Here is a 21,247-nt window from a genome sequence, read left to right on the forward strand (position 1 = left end):
TCCTCTGAGCCACTTGTGTCTGTCTTTGTGGACCCACAGCAGGTCAGGCGCTTTAGAAGACGGCAAAGTCATGCTTGTGACAGATGTGCTGATGGCTTACAAGTAGGTATTGACACCTATTTGAAGCAATTTCCATTGCCTACTTCAAAATTAAAATAGAGACAAACTCTTTTTTCTGAAATCATCACACTTATTGAGAGTTCAGAATAAGAATGGCTAACATCATATATAAAAAAACGTTTTTCATTAAATTATTGTAATTGTAGAAGGCCTATATCCTACTGTATGTTACACTGCACTCCTCAACAATTGAGATCATACACCTTGTGTAACATTGAGAACCATGACTCCTACCTAGCTTTAAAAACTCGAAAAATAAAATAAAAACTGCAAGCAGTGATATGCGGACCCTCGCACGCTGCGTTTCGGGGCCGCCGGCTCCCCGACGTGCAGCACACGAGGGTCTGCATATTCCCCCTTGAAGTTTACATTTTTTTCTCAATCTCGTTTCTTATTCTTCTTTTAAAAAAAATTGCCTTTTTTTTGGCGGCTTTAACATCTTCAAAAACAAATGAAAGTTGGTGCCTGACGCAAGTTTCATGAGGTTTGGAGCATCGTTTGACCTTCAACATCAACTTCCTGTGTCACGGCGAAACATCAAACTTGGCTGTAAACCTGGCTATACTATATACTATATACAATATATACTACATACTAAAATGACTGGTTGGGTCACTTTTTGGATGACATGCTATAGTATGACTTTGTTTGAATATTTCGGACGACATACCGTATGAATTTTTTTTTTTTTTTTATCACTTTTTGGAGCAAGACTTTTTTCTGAAATGACATGTGTGTCAGTTACTTCTCACTGAGGCAAATGCTAATCACTGGTGTTAACCACTGGTGTTAACCACTGGTGTAACCACTGCACCACTCTGTCAGACTTTGTCGTCCGAAATATGAAAAAAAAAAAAAGTCATGTCCAAAACATGATAAAAAAAAAAAAAGTCATACTATAGCATTAAAATGTATTAATGGGATTTTGGGGGGAAACGTTTGCGGTAGGTCGGACAGAAATCAGTCACACCCTTTAGTTTTTGTTTGAGTATTAGGTATTTTATTTTTGTGGACTTTTGGTTTGGTATTAGTACGACTGCTTTTACAACGCAAATCTGAAATCCCAGACCGGCAAACCTGCAACCCGAGTCGCAGCGGAGAAAGTGTTTCACGGAGTTCACTCAGAGCTTCCAGAGACTCAGCCGACAGTCTGGTTAACTCAACAGGTCAAATATCCTACTTCACCAAGGTTGATATTAATGGTTCAAGTTCCACCTTGGCCTGTTGGTGGTGATTCAACTTTTAGTGAAGTTGAAACGTTTGGAGAAATTGAAAAAGTTTTGCATACAATACACATTACAGGAAGATATTTAATATCACTGCAGGCCCCCTTGAAAACATGTTTATATATTAACCAAAGAATGTCTGCGGCAATATTGGTTGCCTTTGATTTAATATTTGTGGACGGTGGAGTTATATGTTGCAGTGAGCCAAAGATTTGTCACGATGCTGTCTGACTCCTGGAAAGATAGGTGGTGCAGTGGTTGGTGCTGTTGCTCCACTGAAATAAGAAATGTTTCGCCGGGAGAGACACGTGTACCAACTTTCATGAGTTTTTGAGTGTGATGAAGCCTCCAAAAATGCAGTTGTTTACGGAGAAGAAGAATAATCGCTTGAATAACAATAGGGCTTTTGCACCATTGGTGCTCGGGCCCTAATGAAAAAAACTAAACATGTTTCAACTTTCTCCTGGGAAGCATTTAATCTGTGCTGTCACTATATGGTGCTGTCCCAGGGAACTGCTCGGTCGAGTATTTGCTGCCACCCAGTGTCTTCAAAGTGTTACTGCATATGCCAAATAAACTGTCAAATGACGGTTAGTTGTATGACTTTTCTTGCATCCCGATCCCAACCAATTCTGCACGAATTTAATCCCCCAAAAAGTTATTAGTATTATTATTTTTAGATAAGAGCACATAATGGTTACAACAGGGCGGATACTTAGTAGGATGTCCAAAAGAACCAATTAATTACATATGTATAAATTAGAAACCTAACTATACGGGGGTACTTTTATAGGCTACTTTTGTTTTCAAGTGTTTAAAACATGAATGCTTTAAACTCACAGTCAATAGCAGCCTTGTTATATCCAAAGTGGTAGGGACTCGGGAGGTCATGCTACGGGAGATTATTATGGCCTCTCAAATGCGCGTGCACTGGTACGCAAGACGGTCACGGCGACGGCAGGTTCTTAATCATTTCACCTTCAGGAGTCCTCGTAAAAGAGGCTGTTTCAACATTAAAACGCTTTGAAGATGCAACCATCTTTACATATTTGGTTAGAGCTGGTTCGTTTACCTTTAGGTGTTTGTTAATAAACTGTTAACACTCAATCTAATCTCATCTCTGAGTTTGGGGAGTATACAACGTAGGTTTTGGAGTGGAAAATGTGTTTTCATTTGCTTTTGTTTCGATGGATCAAAAAAGTAGGAGCTAAATTGAGCCGTTTGTATGTCATTTAGTCAACTCTGTCATTAAATAATGTAAAAGAAATATATCTAATTTAAATAATATTTCGCATGGGAGCGATACATTTTAGAGTCCCCAGATTACGAACTAACCCAAACGCATCACGGCCTGGTCGTTGCTTCTTTTTTTTACCGCCCCCTTGCTCGGCCTGAAAGCTTTTCACTCTGATGACGTCACTCGTAGAGTTGTCATGGCGTCTTTGGGACCGAAGCTGCTGCTGCAATTTAGCTAAAATCTGTCGACAGGCTGTATCTCGAAATGGAGAAAAATGCAAACTTGCATCGAGACACCGACGGGAGCTCTTTGTGTGCCACGATTGCTGGAAAAATGGGCGATGTTAAGGCTGTCGGCGGAGTGAAAGGAACAGCCGACAAATGCAAGAACAGTGAGGCTGCTCTCAGTACTTTGGTTGACGTTACTTGTAATATCAGCACCACTCATGTTAGTGCTCCCAGCGCCGTTAATGTCGTTTCCATTGCCGGGAATTCTGACGTGCCAGAAGTGATCGAAGTCCTGCCTGTGCAGGAGGACAAGAAGAAAGACACCGGGGCTAGCGGATCGTGGTCGGGGTCCGGTGATCAGATCAGTAACGGGATGGGACATGACTCGGTGCTGGCTGCAGAAGACAGCCAGGGTGGTGCCTCAAAGTTAGTAAACAACGAACCCGGCGGCCCGTGCTCACCTCCCGCTAAAGGGAGCACAGCTGTGCCTGCTGAGGGTTTGACTTGTGGAGAAAGTGAACCGACAAAACTTGCCAAACCGACTCATCTGTGTCCGGACAAAGCAATCACAGCAGACGTCAAATCGGGGCTGTCCGGTGATCACACCTTGTCGGAAGGATTGCCGAGTGGGAGTGACCCCGATCCCAGCCTCGGTGGAGAGTCCAGAAGCATAGATTCACTGGAGTCCTTCTCCAACCTCAACTCGTGCCCCAGCTCCGACCTGAACAGTGAGGGACTGGAGGACAGGGGACTGGCTTTGGCCTTGCAGAGCGAGTACGGGGCTGATGGGGCAAAGATTTCGTGTGCTAAGGACCGGGCCGCCGGCCAGTCCATATACCACATTAAGTGGATCAAATGGAGGGAGGAGAACACGCCGATCATCACCCAGAACGAGAACGGCCCCTGTCCATTACTGGCAATTATGAATGTCCTTCTGCTTGCGTGGAAGGTAAAAGCTGATGAGCATCGGTCAATAAAAACTTACTTCTAACTTGATAGAAATGGGCATATTTCAGGCAGCTCTGAGCTTTCTCATCACTTATTTTATCAAGGAGCATCTGTTGTAAGAGTTGATTTAACATGTCAATTTGCTGGTTAACAACACAACAGTACAGTCTCATCCCTCAGCACTTCCTCTTTAAAATGATTTCTGTCAGGACATGTTCATATATGATGTTTCCGCATCAGATGAGATTATATTTCAACCTGCTCATACATGTTGAATGACGGCAAGGGATGTTTTGCTCTGCCAGTTAATGACCATTTGTCCTGTTCTTGTGTTGTTGGAGGTTGTTTGATAAATAGGTAACATATTAATGAACATATGTCTCTGTTGCAGGTTAAGATGCCACCTATGATGGAAATAATAACTGCTGAGCAACTGATGGAGTATCTTGGTGAGTGTTTGAAGCTATTAAACCCAGAGTTTTCCTTTTGTGAAAGAGGAGCCTGATTTGACTTTGATAGTTCTCAAAATGGACTGGGAGCTGCACTTAAAACCCTGACTAAACCTGTTACACAAAATCAAATTAATGTGCAAAATAAAAATGTAATGTTTCTAATATAAAAACATGTTACCTCACTGAATCTGAACCTCCTGTGCTTGGCTTTTTTTTTTTTCTTACCTGCTCTAACATGTACCATGTACAATAATGGCCTGTTTTCTAGAAAATATCAAATGTACAAAGTAGGTTACTACTGTAGTGGCATGTGGGGCTGTTTTAATAGAGTCCAACTAACTTGAGGTCCATACTTGTAAACGGAGTAGTCCATAAAGCCACCGCCACCGAGTTTCACCATCCTAGTAAACACTCTTGTGTTTCATGTTCCCTCTAATGAGCGTTTCCATATTTAAAGGTCAGATATTTAGTGTACATTTGCCAGAGTCAACAGGGAAAGAGACCAGAACAGGGGAATCCCCTGTCACTCAATCTTCTGCTGCTGCAAAGGAAACCGGAGCTATTTCTCCTCTCTGGTTCTTTATAACCAAAATCACCCTTCAGAATCGAAGCATAGTGTTTGATTAACAGGAGTTCTTTGAAGGGAGAGCTGCCAGCGGTGGTGGGAGAAGTATTCAGGTCCTGTCCTTAAGTAGAAGTACTAATACCACACTATGAAAATACTCCACTATAAGGAAAAGTCCTGCATTCAAAAGTTTAAGTAAAAGTATGGTAGTATTATATGTATAATTTGCTTAAAGACTCAAAAAGAAAAGTACACAGTATGAAGAAAATGGCCCCTGTGAGTGTTTTACTGTTATGTGTTATGTATGATGTGTTTGGATTAATATGGGTGCCGTGGTTATCTAAGGTTGTGATCATTTTAACAGCTTTGTACCCTGTTGGATAGTTTGGATAGCCAACACTAATGCATCATATTCTATGAGATTATCATATGTTTGTAGCATCACTGTCCTGTGAGAACGACCTATTTTTTAAGTCAGCAAGCTCTGAAAACAATGAATTTTTTTCAGCAAATCCAAATGGGGTTTTAAATAATTTCTCTATCTTAAGAAGGAGGATAATTTTCTCAACACAAAAAGAACATTTAACTTTTTACTTTATCAGGAAAAAAATATATTTAAAGTCATCAAATTTGGAGATACATGGTTTTCACTGGGCAGGAAGTCACCAGTAAACAGCTGTCAGGCAAATCTAGTGGAGTAGAAGTACAGTATTTGACTCTATGTAGTGGAGTAGAAGTCTAAAGCATAAAATGGAGACACTCGAGTAAAAAGTACCTGAATTACACTCCACTACTGTCCAGTCCTGACTAGACTGGCATCCACACTCAAATAATCCACATCACAGCACTGTACATTTTTCTCTGACTTGTTTGTGTATGTTGGCTAACGTCGCACTTTAAAAAACGAACTAAATTTTGCAGTTAAAAAAAAAAGAAGTTTTATCCAAGCTGTGTTCATTTGTTTGGTATTTGGGAGGATGAGTGTTTGGGGGCTTCTGGATCACTTCTAACCTCCGCTCGACTCGACTCCCTTTCTTTTTGTCTTAACACATCGAGAAAGGGTGATGAAGCTCAGAAGTGGAGTTTAAAGTGGTTGGTGGTCATCACTCAGCAGCTCAGCAGTGTAGCATGCCTGTGATCCAGAGGGAGAGGCAGACAGATACAGATGTTAAGGGAGTACCAGAGAGAGAGAGGGGAGTCAACAGCTCACTGATTGTAGAGAGCAGTGAGGGGTTTTCCCTGTTGTGGACACATTGTAGTAAAACCACTCAGCTGGCCGGCCTCCTGCTGGAAAAAAAATCTTGCCTTGCGCTAAAATCTTCATCTATGGTGACAGTGTAGAAATCAAGTCAAAGGCAGTCGTAACACTGCAAGCAGTTTGTTGGTTCGTCCAAACATCTGCCCAGACAGTTGGGAAGTTAAAGTTCATGTTTTATAACAGCAGACCGTGGTTACAGAGCTCATGAGCCTGACTGGTGCAACAGTTTGGATTTAGTTAGGTTTGTAAATAATTTGTTGGCCACACAAATTTATGAGAAAAGAGAACTTAAAGGCCTTAACTGGCTCATAGAAACATTTCTTCTGCTGAGAAAGCCAAGTTTAGTATTGAGCAGTTATTTCTCACTATGCAGATGAAGAAAGTAAATTTGGTGGTGAGTCATTTCTATTATAAAGCCCTAATCACAAGAAAGAGAACATAAAGAACTTTACTCTGGATATATCACACTACTTCTATTAGCTTGAGCAGGATACATATGAAAGCAGTTATTTTTTGTCTTCATGCATATTTGTTTTTAGTTAATGCAGCTGTTGATGATAAAATGGTCGATGACTTTCCTCTTGAGTAATTTTCAAGAAAAGTATGTGTTGACAGTGCAGCTTATACTCTCGCCAGTTCCTAATAAATTAATGCTTGTAAAAAATACGTACACATCAGTTTTAAAAGTGAGGAGAGGCAATAACTGCAATAATACCTTCACAGCAACGGCGAGAGACAGCTTTTTCGTTCCCCTCAACGTGTGTGAGGTACTTGAAATGATCATCAGTAGTATACTATACTCAGAAGAAAGGCAAACAAACACCAACAAAAGCAAACATGTGGCCAGGGATGTTGTGGTCGGCTGTGGTCGGCTGTGTTCGCGGCGTACACTATGGATGCACTGTGAAGTCTAGATTTGTTTCGTAAAGACTTGGCAGCGGGGTTTGCTGTGTTAATGATAAGAAAGCCGCATGTTTGGAGCGCTGATTGGGCCGAAACGGCAGGAGCCAGACATCTGCCAGTCTGTGCCCTCTGCTGCAGCAGCAGGGACGAGTCGACCAAGCTCTCAGGTGACACCACCGTGGACACTGATCCTACATATCTGGCACAGCCTCTTCTCGGGGAAACAGCTGGCCAGTGTTGAAACCCACCGATGGGCATTAGACACATTTTAAAGCATCTGTCACATTACGTTCGAATGCTTTAGCTTTAAACTCATTGTGATAATCGTTGACAATTGAGGCCTTTGTCCCTTTGCTCCTTCAATACAATCTGGCTCAGCATATCTTTCTGTCTCTCTGCAGGTGACTACATTCTGGAAACCAAACCCAAAGAGATATCGGAGGCTCAGCGGCTAAACTATGAGCAGGTAAAGTCTGCCTGCACACCGTGGGCTCTCATCATTAAACAGGCGTGTGTTTTTGCTTATGTGTGTGTATTAATAAGCTGCTGACTGTTCATGGTACTTGAGGAGCACAGGGCTTTTGGGATGAGCCCCCCCCCCTCTTTCTCTCTCTCTCTTTTCCTCCCCCCTTCGCCCCCCTCCCTCTCGCTTTTATCTCTCTTCCTCTTTCCCTCCCTCTCCCCCGTCTCTCTCTCCCTCCATCCACCCCCCCCTGTCGCTGTCGAAATAATAACTACAAGTTTAACATGGAGCTCACATTTGCATTGAGGTAGCAGAGGTCAGCGGATGTTTCACAATATGGAAATAAGCATCAAGTTGATTGCAAACCACATAAAACTGCAGCTTGTGTTTTTTCCACTGCTCTATAGATTACATAAAATGTATCTTGCAAGGCCCAGAGAACAACAAGGGTCAGGAGTGTCAGATTATGTTGTTTCACATGGCGGTAGATGCTTAGAGACACATGGCTAGCTGCCGGCTATTACTCAGGCTGCGCGTGTGTGCGTGCGTGCGTGTGTGGCACTTGGAGTTGGAGCTCCAGCTCTCCTGCTTCCTCCCATCTCCATGCCTGCCTACGGTGTGGGAGGGGCCCTGCCTCTGCTGCTCTTGCGTGGCAGAGCACCAGCACATCTGTGAATGATTTAAAGCCACACTTGTCCCTCATTCAGAGAGCAGAAACAAAAATAATGTGCAGTTTCCTCAGAGAAGCTCACAGGAACGGTGTGTCTAAATTTAAGCTGAGCTGAAATATAACCTCTTAAATGAATCAGCGGTGTCTTCAGCATGCAAAGTTGAAGTAAGGGAGTGGCTGGAGTTTGTGTTGCCTAGTTATTATGGTGGTCTAATCCTAGACACTGGCCTGGGAGTCGTTTTGCATGTGGGTGTCCTCATGTCCGTGTGCCGTCTGTGTCTGTGCTGTGGTTTGTTGACACACTATGTGGAGACTCCAGTGGGCAAGCGCTCTGGGATGCTGGAAACTGGGGTTCAAGAGAGCGCAAGTGTGTCCGTGCATGTCTCACAAACCACGTCCCATTTTTAATGTGTTGGAGATAAATGTTTCAATAGCCTGTAGGATTGTTATAAAATGTGAATGTTTTGTCTTGACTTTAAAAAGAACTGTAGAAGTGCATAGATGTATTTCTATTTATAAATTCAGCTTTAAAAACGTCAACTGTCACAGGAGTGTGCAAGGATTAAAATAGCAGTTACACAGCTCCTCTTTAGCTACTGTTAAATATTTACTTGGAGAGGCTGAGGAAGTGAGTGTAGTTTTGCTCTGCCTTTGTCTCAGTGGGCGCCGCTCAACAAGGTGATTCATCCATGTTGACTGCTCACTCGTGGGAGGTAATGGGTTATCGTGTTTAAGAAATGTCTTTTGTTTTAACATGTTGTCATTCGCATTAATGGCAATGTTCACAAACCTTTTTTTTTGTTGTTGTTCTGAGTAAAGCATTACAATCTTGTCCTATGACCGTAACACTGGCTTATTTGAAGATAAATGAATACACATTTTTCATACATATCTGTTTGGTGCCTTAAATTCTTCTCTAAATGAGCAGGCAGATAGAGTAACTTTGACTAAAACATGATAAAAAGCCTGTACGCAGAGCAAATCACTGAATGGGTGACGAGTGGGAGAGACTGCTATCAGTTGTGCAGGTTGTGCTGTTTAACACTGATTTAATTCAAACAGGAACCATCTTATTATAAGATTTAAAATGAATCTACACACAAGGTCCATTACCAATCTATCTTTCTAAAGCCTGTAATCAGTTAATGCTGACTCTATTAGAAAGAAGTTGATTCATCTCTGTGATCTTAGTTAGTGGTGCTGCTGTGTTTTACTATATATTGACTGTTGTTTTGTCCTCCTCTTGTATCTAATTAGATGTTGGCAAACATTAGACACATTAGATTAGCTTGATGATACATACAACAAAAATGTAGAGCAGTAACAGCCACTGATGTTTGCCAGGATCTATAAACATATGACCCACATTGTGGGACATTACAGTAATGTAAACTGTTAATTATTTATAGCTCCCACTGATATTGTCCTGCATTGATTGATGTTTTTTTTTTAGGTTCATAGATCTGCTGTTTTATAGACATGCCTGCAGCCAGACTCATAAAATATGATCAACATGCATGCACATGACATAAATCCGACAGTTGCATTCAGTATTATGATTTTCCTTTTGAAACCAAATAAAAATCAACCTTTGATAGTGTAAATCTACCAGCAGGAGATGATATATTGTGTTGCTTAACAGTAACATTGAGGTTTTTACACTCCGGTTACAACATGGGGAAAGCAAATCATTCCCACCAAATCTTCTTTCCATGACATACGTGTTTACAGTGTGGCACTTAAATTATAGTTTGATTTCTTGGCTGCATTATGTTTTAATGTAGGCACTTCTACATGTTGTTATCAACTGGGACCATCAGAAATCCTTGTAGGAATCATATCCCTCATCTTGGCATTGTTGCACCATATTCTGTCAACTACTGCCTAATTAGATATACTCAGGGTTTTGTTGTTGCTCAAATTTGGGGTAAAAATCAACCAAGAGAGAAGCAGAGAGTCCTTCCTTTCCATACCAACACTGAAGAGTGTGAGTAAAAACACAGAAAGGCCCCAGCAGAGTAGCACAGTACTGTGCTAATGTTACAGCCAACACAAGCCCAGCTGAATGTGAATGATGCAGTGCTCATCATCTGATCTACGAGCGCTCATCTACTGTAGAAGCACTCTGCCCTAAAGTGAAGAGCTGTGGTCCATTACACAGCCCTGCTAATCCTGCCATCACTGCTGCTCATAACTGTCCTAATCCATGCACTCAGATGAGCCAACTGTAGGCCTTTCACCTCAACTCTGTGCGCCAAGCGTCAAAGCTGGAGCAGCTCACTGCTCATAAGACATACAGTATATCTGCTGTAAACTGAAAAGTCCACACACTGCTAACACTTGAACATTTATTTTGGAGTGACTGTGCGACATTTGAAACCATTGCTCTCGTCATTGCACATGACAAGACAGTAAAATAAAATGAATCATAATATGTAGACATTGGGATTGCGATAAATTACGGCAAATAAAGACACATTCACAGTAGTGGTGTTTTTGACCACTCTGCCAATGTAAGCTGAGCAATATAAATGAGTTTATATTGCTAACTATGCAGCTAACTATAATAATAAGACTGTTTTTGCAGCATTATGAAAATGTAGACAAAATCATCTACAAAGCAATTAACGTGTAGCAAATTGAACTGTGTTCCTATTATACTTTACAACAAACAAAAATCTCCAAAATAAACACTTCCCCAACTCATTCAGAGGGTTTTTGTTAGATTTGGCTTGGACTCATTATTTTGTATACCAGAATTGTTCAAATGATTATGATGACACAATTATGATACACCTGAGAGTCAATAAACAATTAAATTTAATCATCCATCCCTATTTAAAGTCAGTAAACGGAAAGTAAATTTGCTTTATAGGCTCGAGTTTATCGCTCAGGCATCTGGTGGATATCGCGTTTTCTCTGGGCTCTTTTTTTTTTCTTGTATCTTCATGGTTTCTCGTGATGTATTGTGAAAGAGTTGAAATCGTATGGAAGTCACTTACAACTACACACTCATAATAGAGTCTTAGGGCTCAGCTGTGAGGCTCATCTTGATCTCAGAGGGAAATGGCAGCAGAGGTTCAGAGCCAGCTGGGAAACATTGCTTTGAGGCTGAATGCAAGAATTAGTCTGTTTCAGTGGGTTCTCAGGTGTGCTGCAGTTATGTATGTGAAGTATTTCTGCTAATGTTCATACAGTGCAGTGAAAGGCCGGTTTTATAATTAGATAGTCAATTACTGTTAAAGAATAAATAATAGACATATTGAAAACGGCTCATTCTGTGTAACCAATTAGTTACCGATTCAAATGAATGGATTTTTTTTTTCTGCAGCCAAAAGATTGTTACTGACTTTTAGATTTTTTTTTTTCTGAGATTCTTTTCTAATGTTTTTGTCTCAGTAAATAGGAAAAAGCAGCATTGAGCACATGAATACTGAAAAAGACAGAGACAATTAAAAGCAGTGCAATTAAAACCTGCAGGATGCTGGTGGTACATTTATTTTAATGACATTCAGTGTTTCCCCCAGTCAGACAGCCTTGGCGGGGCGGGATGGGTCTCTGTGAGCTGAGGGTCTGCACCGCCCTTCATGAAACACTGACACTCAGCGGAGCAGAGAAACAGACGAATTGGCACGACTGTCAGTGACAGAACAATGCATGGGCGACTCTCATACCGAGCTGCAATGAAACGGTTGCACAGGAAGTTTGTGAATAAATAGTAGTTACAGGACAAAACTGCAGTTCTACGAGTTGGTTCGTATTTCTTGGTTTATTTCAGACGGGACGCCCTGCCAATATAATGGTAGGGCACACACTGACATTCGTAAATGCTCTGCAGGTGAAACAACTGATACCTGGGGTGGTATCATATGAAAAAGTGATGTCAGCGTATACCTTCTGCTATAGTGATCCATCATCCTGACATAAAGACATGACACGTTAACAAAGGCAAAGCCATTCAAAATTGAAATTACCAACCGCATTAACTTACCAAAATCTAGCAAAATACATGACTCATCTATTAGCGATAAGGTCCTCCAACATTCTTGACTATTTATAGCTTAAACTAGAGATATAAGTCAATTGAAACTGCAGGATGAGCACTGTAGTGGTTTGCTAAAATCTGGAATGATTGTGTAAGTCAATGTTAAAGCCTCAAGAAAGTAAAGTAAAGATGGACACAGATTTTTGTGGTACTTTGTATATAATACAACTCAAGTTAACATACCACACCCTTAAAAGTGCTGCAGAATTTAATAATCTGTCTGAAATGACGGCAGAACAAATTGAGCATTTGTGGGGCGGTCTGTTAAGCTAGGTAGGGGTTTGGCATTTTGTGTAATCATGATGTCCACTGCTTGAATCCAGCTGGGGACTTGAATTGCATGCCATCCCGACTCTCTCTCTGTCCCCTCATCTCCTTTCATGTCCCCATTTCCCAACCCTTAAAAAAAAAAAGCAAAAATGCTCCAAAAGTCTAAAAGGTAGTGAATATTAAAGGGATATTCAATTGCATTAAACTGTCTTGTGTTCCTGTCCACTCCTTGTTAATATTATCAAAGGGAAATGTCATGTCTCATGATGATGATGACTAAAAGCTGACACAGAAATGTAATATCAAAGGTTTTCCTGGCAGAAAGTCCCCTTTCTTCCTGTGGCTGGAGTTTGATCGGCCATTAATCTGTGCAATACAGTAAAGTAGTAAATGTAAAAACAACTCAACTGCAGTCAGTAAAATAACTATGAAGCAGACTAATATGACAAAACCAAATGAGGACATGAGTGTTTTTGTAGTTTTTTATACAATCATAAATGGCAGCGAATGGTTTATTTAAAGGTCCATAAATCAGTACTGTATATGTATATATATATATATATATATATATATATATATATATGTTTCAAATGTGTCTTTTAATTTGCTTCTTTCACTCTGCTGCTGTTTTCAGAGTTGTTAACAGGAATCTGTATCCTTTTTTGTTTTCCAGAACATGAGTGATGCCATGGCAGTGTTGCACAAGCTGCAGACGGGTCTGGATGTGAACGTGAAGTTCACAGGGGTGCGAGTCTTTGAGTACACCCCAGAATGCATCGTGTTTGATTTGCTGGACATCCCTCTTTACCACGGCTGGCTGGTTGACCCCCAGGTGGGCTGGACCTCATTTTCTCTTGACCTGCCTGAAACTCTGCTTGTTTTATTCACCTGTCTGTCCCCAACACGTACACGATGAAGACTGATATATTCCACCAGTCAGTTCTTGCTTGCAGTTCATGGCTGTGTGAAAACAGACATGACACACAATGTGTTTACATATCAAAAACGTCAAAGAAAGGGTGGTAATAGATATTTGAATAAGAGTCAATGTGTGAGTACATTGCCTGTGATTAGTTTGAAAGAGTGTGAAACAGAATAAATAACCTCATTGCATGTATAGGGCCATGACATGACTCCCCCTCTGAATAAAGTTGGGGGTTTTCATGGTCTTACTGCGCTGTTCAAGTGCATCTTTTGGGATAAAGTAAGGGTTCATTAATCAATTTCTCTGATTTTACATGAAGTACACATAAAACGAATCGGGTTTAGACGTGGTAACAGTCTTAGTTCAATTTTGAATGAATCTTCTGTGGCTTTCAGTACAATGGCACCAAAGCTTGGTTGATGTTCTGTCCTACAGTTTTTATCTTTGTTTGCAGATGCAGGACATTGTCAAGGCAGTGGGCAACTGCAGCTACAACCAGCTGGTGGAGAAGATAATATCCTGCAAACAGTCGGACAGCAGCGAGCTGGCAGGGGAAGGTGAGTGCTCTCTCTTCACTACTAATGTGTGACCTGCCTGACTGTCCCTCCTGTCTCAGATTGTCTTCCCCGTCTCCCTTGGGTACTTGGAGGTGAAGAAAAAGATTCGGTGAAAAATAAAAAGATTTAAAAATGTTTTTAAATGTAATTCAGTGGCTCTTACGAGATATGTTTACTGGACTGTCCAGTACAAACGCATGCTGCACAAAACCACAGACCGAGTTTAAATAAAACTAGGACATACAGCACATGTGACGACCCATCAAATGACCTACTTCCTCGGCTCACAGTTTTCTTTCCAGCTGTCAGTAACTTTTTCAACTAATTATTTGCTCATTCTACACTGAACTGCCTGAGTAGTTGTCAGCCGGGCTGCTACCAAGTCAACACATGAAGGCCTTAGACACAGATGATGTACTGATCTGGGACACGGGCTCCCTTCTATTGTATTTCTGCATTTGTAGCCCGGAAAGTCCTTTGAGGGCCGGTTTGATGCCGATGCTACCAATCACAGCTCTGAGTTTTGTTGTTAAGCTTTATGGTGCTGAAATATTAAATTCTTAGTTTCTTTTCCACCAGTCTCTGGAAGTTGTGGCTCATTCTCGGGTTTTGCTCCATCACTGCTTTTGTGGGTGTTTGCTCCAAATTGAATACTGCTCTCTCTTCCAGATATCAGATGTCCAACCATTTCTCAGCTGACTTTGGGTTTACTATAGTAACTGTTAGCAGGTCTCGCAGCAGAGACTCGGAATAGTTAAAATAATGACTAAAGACATTACAGCAGGTTTTCCAAAAAGCTTTCCAAACAGTGACCAAGGTTCATGAATGAGCAGGGATCGCTTGATTGTAATGTATGTGACTCATCCAGCGGTCTGTGGTCTGATGAAGAAAATATCTGTAGCAAGAGTTCATCTACAGTAACAAATGAAAGTTACGTTTGCACCGTCCTTAGTCGAGTTAAATAATAGACAAATCTCAAGAACTACTTTAATTACTCACAGATTATAAAACAAAAGGATCATAATTACCAGAAACATAATATGACTCCATTTCTAGTGAAATTTAAATCTGTCTGTATACTTTACAAAATACAGGGACAAAAAGATACTTTAAAATCATGTAGAATGGCTCCATATTTCCTTATTTGCTGTTCAATCACAAATTCAATCTCTCCTCCTGTTTTACGATGTGTCTCTCACTCCCCTTCTCCCTCCTCGTAGGCATTGTAGCGGAGCAGTTTCTCAACAGCACAGCCACTCAGCTGACCTACCATGGCTTATGTGAGCTCACATCCACTGTACAGGAGGGAGAGCTCTGTGTCTTCTTCAGGAATAACCACTTCAGCACCATGATCAAATACAAGGTAAACACTAAGAAGTACTGCAACTGTTGGTATTTTGTACGCGAGTTACACTGATATGCATGTGTGGAGCTTAAACTTCAATGCGTCAGGAGTGCATGTTATTGTCTGTCCTTCAGGACAGTGACAGTGACACTTGTTGGGGTTTGTATGTGACATACTGTAGGACCACCAGGTGTAATCAGATTTCTTTCTGTTTCCCTCCTTATTCCTACAGATTTAGGTTTAACTAGTTTTGCAGGGTTAAACTGACTGCACTCTGTTTATGTCTGTGAACTAAACGTTGTGAGGTTGCTTTAATCCGATGCTTGTCTGTTCACAAAGAAATAGTTCTGTTGCTTACTTGTTTTTTTTATTCTCGTACAAAAGCCTTTGAGTGATATTTAATGGCGTTTCAGTGTTTGCAATTATTATTTGGATTCCGAAAATCTCTCCTCATTTCTTTTCTTCGCACACTGATATTCCATGACACAGATTTTGCCATAACTTCTGATGAAAGCTACGTATTTATGCATAGCAGGTATACAATATTAGACCCATCAAAATGACCCACTATTCAATACATATGTATACTGGTCCCATCTGTAACAGCTCCTACCCACAGCTGGCTTGCCATATAACTGCAGCAGACCTTTCCTGTTATCCACAGGAGGGGAAGTGAGTGTGCTTACTTTCATTTTGAGTCGTATACCATCATTGCCAATGTAACCAAAGCTGTGCTATGTGTCCCATAACCCTCAGACAAGCTGAAGTTGTCTTGTGCTCACTCTGATGCAGACTTTTACATGGACATACTGTCACACATGATAAACAACCGTAAATGTGTTAAGATTTAATGTGTGTACTAACAGTACTCCATGGGCAGTGTATGTTTGTATATAATGTGATACTGTTAAGATGTGTACATAGAATGCAGATGTGGTTGTTTTCTAGGGCCAGCTGTACCTCCTGGTTACAGACCAAGGTTTCCTGACGGAGGAGAAGGTCGTCTGGGAGAGTCTGCACAACGTCGACGGAGATGGAAACTTCTGTGATTCGGAGTTCCGGTTGCGGCCTCCTTCTGATCCGGAGACTGTGTACCGCGGCCAGCAGGATCAGATAGACCAGGTCTGAGCACTGAGCTGGCAAGACTAGATAAACCAGTAATGATTTATGCGCTTTTACACAATCAGTGTCCCACAAATGACAAGACAGAATGCAAAACCAGTAATGGCATACTGGTCCTCATTCTACTTTCCGTGTGTACTCTGTTTTTAAGTTACTGAACAGAAATTATTTTTCTCACATGACATCAATTTCCAGGAAACACCCAGATTGTCAAAAAGACTGAATACAGAAAACAAAACTAGAATGACCTCCTCTTGTTGTACGACTCCGCCAACCAGGCAAGTCGCAGTTTACATCCGTTTACAGATGATCGTCATGAAGACATTAAATTAACTCTGCATCATGCGATGCTAAAAAAAAAAAAAGGAAAGTTCCTAAATAATAAATGTGTTATTGCTCCCCACACCAATCCCTTAGACAGACAGACAGACAGACAGACAGACAGACACGCGCACACACACACCCACACACACCCACAGGGCAGGGCTGCATGGTGCATTCTTCTGTTCTAATCCATGCTTCACTGTACTACAGTGGTCCCTTATCACAGCGTCGGGTTATGTCTTCAACGCATTTTTACTGGTTTCACAGCGGTGTTCTTGTTAGCTGGCCCACATGGACCAAACACACCTCGCTGACAGACTATCTGTCTCGCTCCCACACACAGACTAGACAAGAGCAGAGGGGCTGTTACTTTTTATTCTTCTTGCTTACTCAGGCCGAGCCCTCCTTATCTGCCATATAGGTTTAATAAGGAAAATATATTTAGGCATTTTATGCATTTATAATCAATTCAGTTAAATTGGAAGGAACTTGTGATGACATGGAGAAGAAAACACTGAATATAAAACATTATAGGAAGTTTGTTTATCACACCACAGTTAATTACTAAAAAATAATACAACGAGAGCAAGAATGGAAAATTAAAGAAGACGGACACAATGAGCTCCATTATTAAGTAAGGAGTTGTGGATTGTGACTGTGCTTATGTGTGGCTTAGCTGAGGAACAGCCAAGTTCAGCTGTTGCACAATCAGAGCACAATAACTATACTTAAACATCACAATGACAGCTCTGCCCATAGATCATCAAGTCTTAACCTGTGTGTTTGTGTGTGTCTGTTTTTCAGGATTATCTGATGGCGCTGTCACTGCAGCAGGAGCAGCAAAGCCAGGACCTGCAGTGGGAGCAACTCCCTGAAGGCATCAGCGACCTGGAGCTAGCGAAAAAGCTTCAGGAGGAGGAGGACCGACGAGCCTCCCAGTACTACCAGGAGCAAGAGCAGGAGCAGGCGGCGGCGGCAGCAGCACAGGCACAGGTAGGGAGGGAGGATGGGACTGAGGGAGGGAGGGAGGGGGGAGAAGCAGAAGAGTTAGAACAAATCTGGGGCATTTAATGAACCACAGAGGGAAGATGCTGCCTTTTGGAAACAGATGGATGTCTGCATCAGAGAGTTTGAGCTGTAAAGGAGGAGCTGACGATGAAAAGGGAGAGAGGGATAAATCACTTATTCCAACAAATATTCATGCCTTTTCCTATCATGTATTTCTGAACACAAAATAGAAATTAAACGGACAAAAATAAAACTCGTCCCTGTTACTGCGTTCTTTTTACATATGTGTCAATAATGAATACTAATAAAAAGGATTTCCAATAACAATGATTCAATAACAATAATTCATCAGGCATCATCAAAACAGTAAACTAAACCATAGTTTACATGTTGTTTTTTCCGATTTCCACAATGTGCCCATTTTTAAGCCACAAATTCATATTTGGCTGATATGAATTCACCAGTTCAATAAATAGCCTTGTGCGGACTGTAAATTTGCACTCCTCTGCTCCCTCTCTCATCTCTGCCGTGTTTGTGCAGCAGGGCCAGCAGGAGCCCGTCGAGGGAGGCGATGCGGACAGAGGAGGTCCCGGCGCCGGCGGAGCAGTAGCCGGCGCCGGGACGGCAGCAGCAGCTGGAGCCACAACCAGCCCGGGAAAACAGTCGTGTAGCGGGGAGCGCAAAGCGAAGAAAGAATCGAAGGATAAAGACAAATGTGTTATTTTGTAACATACAGCGCGCGTCTGTGTGAGTGTGCGTGTGAGTGTTTTGTGCATTTGCTTATCTGTGAGAAAGGGGACAGCATTTGTTTCTCAATGGACTGGACACACAACGCGCAGCCCCCGGCTTGACGACAAACAAGGGAAGGAGGTGATAAAGTAGGATTTGCTGTTCCCAAACCACTGGTGCCTGCTATCCTTTATCCTCAGTGGAACCTGGACATCAGAGGAAGGGACACTACAACAATAACTACCCCTTATCTTTCATAAAAGTCGGCCAAACTTTGTTACAAGTTGCACAGTGCACTATATTTGTGATGTGGGGTCAAGTTTATCTGGGGTGGTATATTTTATAGCAAAAGAAGAAACAAAATGTCACCCTCTCACTATGTTCTTTTAAAACAAATCATTTCATTTATTCTTCTGTAGTGCAGCTTATAAGCTTTTTTTTTTTTTTTTTTTTTTTATGCCTCAATATTTACAAAACAATAGAAAAATCCACTTTTTGTTTTGAGTTGAGTTTTTTTGGTTTTTTTAAGTCATCCGTTGATGCCAAGATTCACATCAGGTAACTTTTGGGAAAGATTTTATTTAGTTTTTCTGTAAGCCAAAAGGGATTTTCTTTCACACCACTCGTGTCCCCTCTGAAACACGATGTACTAAGGGTTCATTAACGCCAGATAGCTGCCAGGTACTGTAGCTACGTAACAATACTCATCACAGCTTGTCCTGTTCAGATTTGCCTTACCAGAGTATGGCAGTGTTGCATTCTGCTCCGTCTGAATGTGAATGTGTGCTTGTTTTCATGTGTATGGTGTGTACAGTACATGTATGCTATGTGGTATAATGGCGTGTGGTATAGATGGTCTCATTTACTGAGCTTCACTGATGTAACAAGTTTCAGTTTGGGAATAGCCAAATCTTGTATGCATATATTAGTTCAGCTACACATTTTGGACACTTTTTTTTGTTGCGATTCTATTCCAGAAAAAGTACGTTCGGGACAGTCAAACTGAATCAGCTGTTTCTGAGATACATCTCGCTTTTGGCAGATTGGATTTCTATTGAATGGAACCCAGTTTAGAGTTTATTGTAGTTCGAAAAGGCCCTTTTTCGTTCTCGCAGTCTCTTCTGGCAGCTTCCTTACGAGGGTTAGTGTGTGTGTGTGCAGGAACTATCATGATCTCTGCCGTGGATTTGGTTCCACTGCAGTCACAATTTAAAATATATTCAGTACTGCACATGTAACATTTCTCTAAAATGAGGGAAGTTTTATTATTATTTGTGAACAAAAACCATTTTCCTCAAACCTGTATTTTAATTTAACATGAGTTTCAACTCCATTTACTTCATCATGAACCTGCCTTGTTTCATGCTGTAGCTGTGTAGATGTTCTTCCTTGCCCTCCACTATTTTGTTTTAAGTCAATTTCACCTTTTCAAGCCACCTTCTTATTTTCCATCAACCCGCCTGTCAGCTTCAGAGAGGGGTCAGTTCATCTGTTATTTATGGATCGTAAGGCCTAATGGCAAAAGATCACAAACTGAGCTGTCCTACAGGGTATAGGATAACCTGTGTGCATTTTACTGCATCATTGAGCATGCAAACACATGATGTACATATTTACCTAATGCATTCTTATAATGGATTTAGCTCGTGGTTTGGGCCATCACTGTACCATGGGACTGCCTCCGGAGAAACTTTTCTATCTATACATTCCAGTTGGATGCCTTGACTCGAGCCTTCTGTTGCAGACTGAGGGAGATGGTTGTCACAGGAGGTCCTTGCAGTGCTGGTGAAGTGGTCTCCATTATTTTGTTCTGAAAGAACAAACTGAGTGTCAGGCCGGGACGATTACATGGAGGCAGCAGGCTACCTACTGTGTGGGAAACCTTTCCTATGGGCTTTGTGTGATGGCTGGAGGTTGAGCTCCGTGTTTGTTTGGCCCTAACAAGGCTATGTTTTGTATATATATATATATATATATATATATATATATATATATATATATATATATATTCAGTATGTGTGTTACAACATTTCAACATATTTTATAGGACAAAAGGAAACGGGCGTGATACCAGAATGAGACAATCCATAAGTTTTTTTTTCACATGAACATCAGAACTACTCTCAGGCCTTTTTTTGAAGGGACGTATCCTTGAGTGTCTTTTCAAATAGTACACTTTCTAATGGCACAGTTCCTCGGCCTGTAGTCACTTACTCCGTTTTTAAGTATATATGTATGTAAACACACACTCACACACACACAACTATGTTGACACTTTGAAAGACTTAACACTATGTTATTTAAGAACCTCATTGTCAAACTTCACACAAAAAAAACCAACCCAACTAATTAGCTGTTTCTAATAAGAATACAAACCTCTGTGGACAGGGTTAATAAACATTATGATGTACACTATTTTTCTTGCAGCATAAATACCAATATGTAATCAAAAGGTAAAAGAAGAAGACAGAGAGGAGGCTTTCTGGCCACATTGTGCTTTTTTTTTCTTTTTTTAGGGGGGGGGATTCATTATGTTTGCGTTTCACCTCATTTATGTCTCGGCCCATCAAACAAACATGTTGATTAAACATTCCAGTTTAAAAATCTTCATTTGGGAAAGTTTGAATTGATTTGGATGATGTTTACGTTGGTTGGTGTTTGTACGGGTGAAGAGAGTGTTGAGTGGCACACGCTGCACATTTTTATTATTTCAGATTTGCTACTGTGCATTAGCTTGCTATTCGTAGTCATGATTACCAGAAATTGATATTTTTTTTGTTGTAATGTGTTTGCTTCACCCTAGTTCCTATGATGAATTGATCAGAAGGATATCGTGTTCAATGTCTCAAAGTG

General features: G+C 41.1%; 1 protein-coding gene across 2 annotated transcripts; it reads left to right on the plus strand.

Moving 5' to 3' along the window:
- Positions 1-2,771: 2,771 nt before the first annotated feature.
- mindy2 (MINDY lysine 48 deubiquitinase 2) lies at positions 2,772-21,004 on the plus strand. 2 transcript variants are annotated; one of them, XM_069174603.1, is made up of 9 exons: positions 2,772-3,759; positions 4,150-4,207; positions 7,338-7,402; positions 13,058-13,216; positions 13,764-13,866; positions 15,087-15,229; positions 16,160-16,333; positions 17,462-17,650; positions 18,206-21,004. In XM_069174603.1, the coding sequence occupies exons 1-9, from the start codon at positions 2,848-2,850 to the stop codon at positions 18,392-18,394; spliced, it is 1,992 nt and encodes a 663-aa protein (XP_069030704.1). In that variant the 5' UTR covers positions 2,772-2,847; the 3' UTR covers positions 18,395-21,004. The 2 variants fall into 2 exon arrangements, with proteins under 2 accessions (XP_069030704.1, XP_069030706.1); XM_069174605.1 differs by having other exon boundaries at positions 18,209-21,004.
- The last annotated feature ends 243 nt before the right edge of the window (positions 21,005-21,247 follow it).

The sequence above is a fragment of the Embiotoca jacksoni genome, unplaced genomic scaffold (genome assembly GCF_022577435.1).
Source record: "Embiotoca jacksoni isolate LCO1_2020_lvr unplaced genomic scaffold, fEmbJac1.0.p SCAF_6, whole genome shotgun sequence".
NCBI lineage: Eukaryota > Metazoa > Chordata > Actinopteri > Embiotocidae > Embiotoca > Embiotoca jacksoni.

Bases quoted from the DNA above. Each gene is read 5' to 3' on its own strand.
- mindy2 (XM_069174603.1), top strand. From the start codon at position 2,848: ATGGAGAAAAATGCAAACTTGCATCGAGACACCGACGGGAGCTCTTTG. The intron at 4,208-7,337 runs GTGAGTGTTTGA...GTCTCTCTGCAG, and splicing joins GCAACTGATGGAGTATCTTG to GTGACTACATTCTGGAAACC. The intron at 15,230-16,159 runs GTAAACACTAAG...GTTGTTTTCTAG, and splicing joins GCACCATGATCAAATACAAG to GGCCAGCTGTACCTCCTGGT.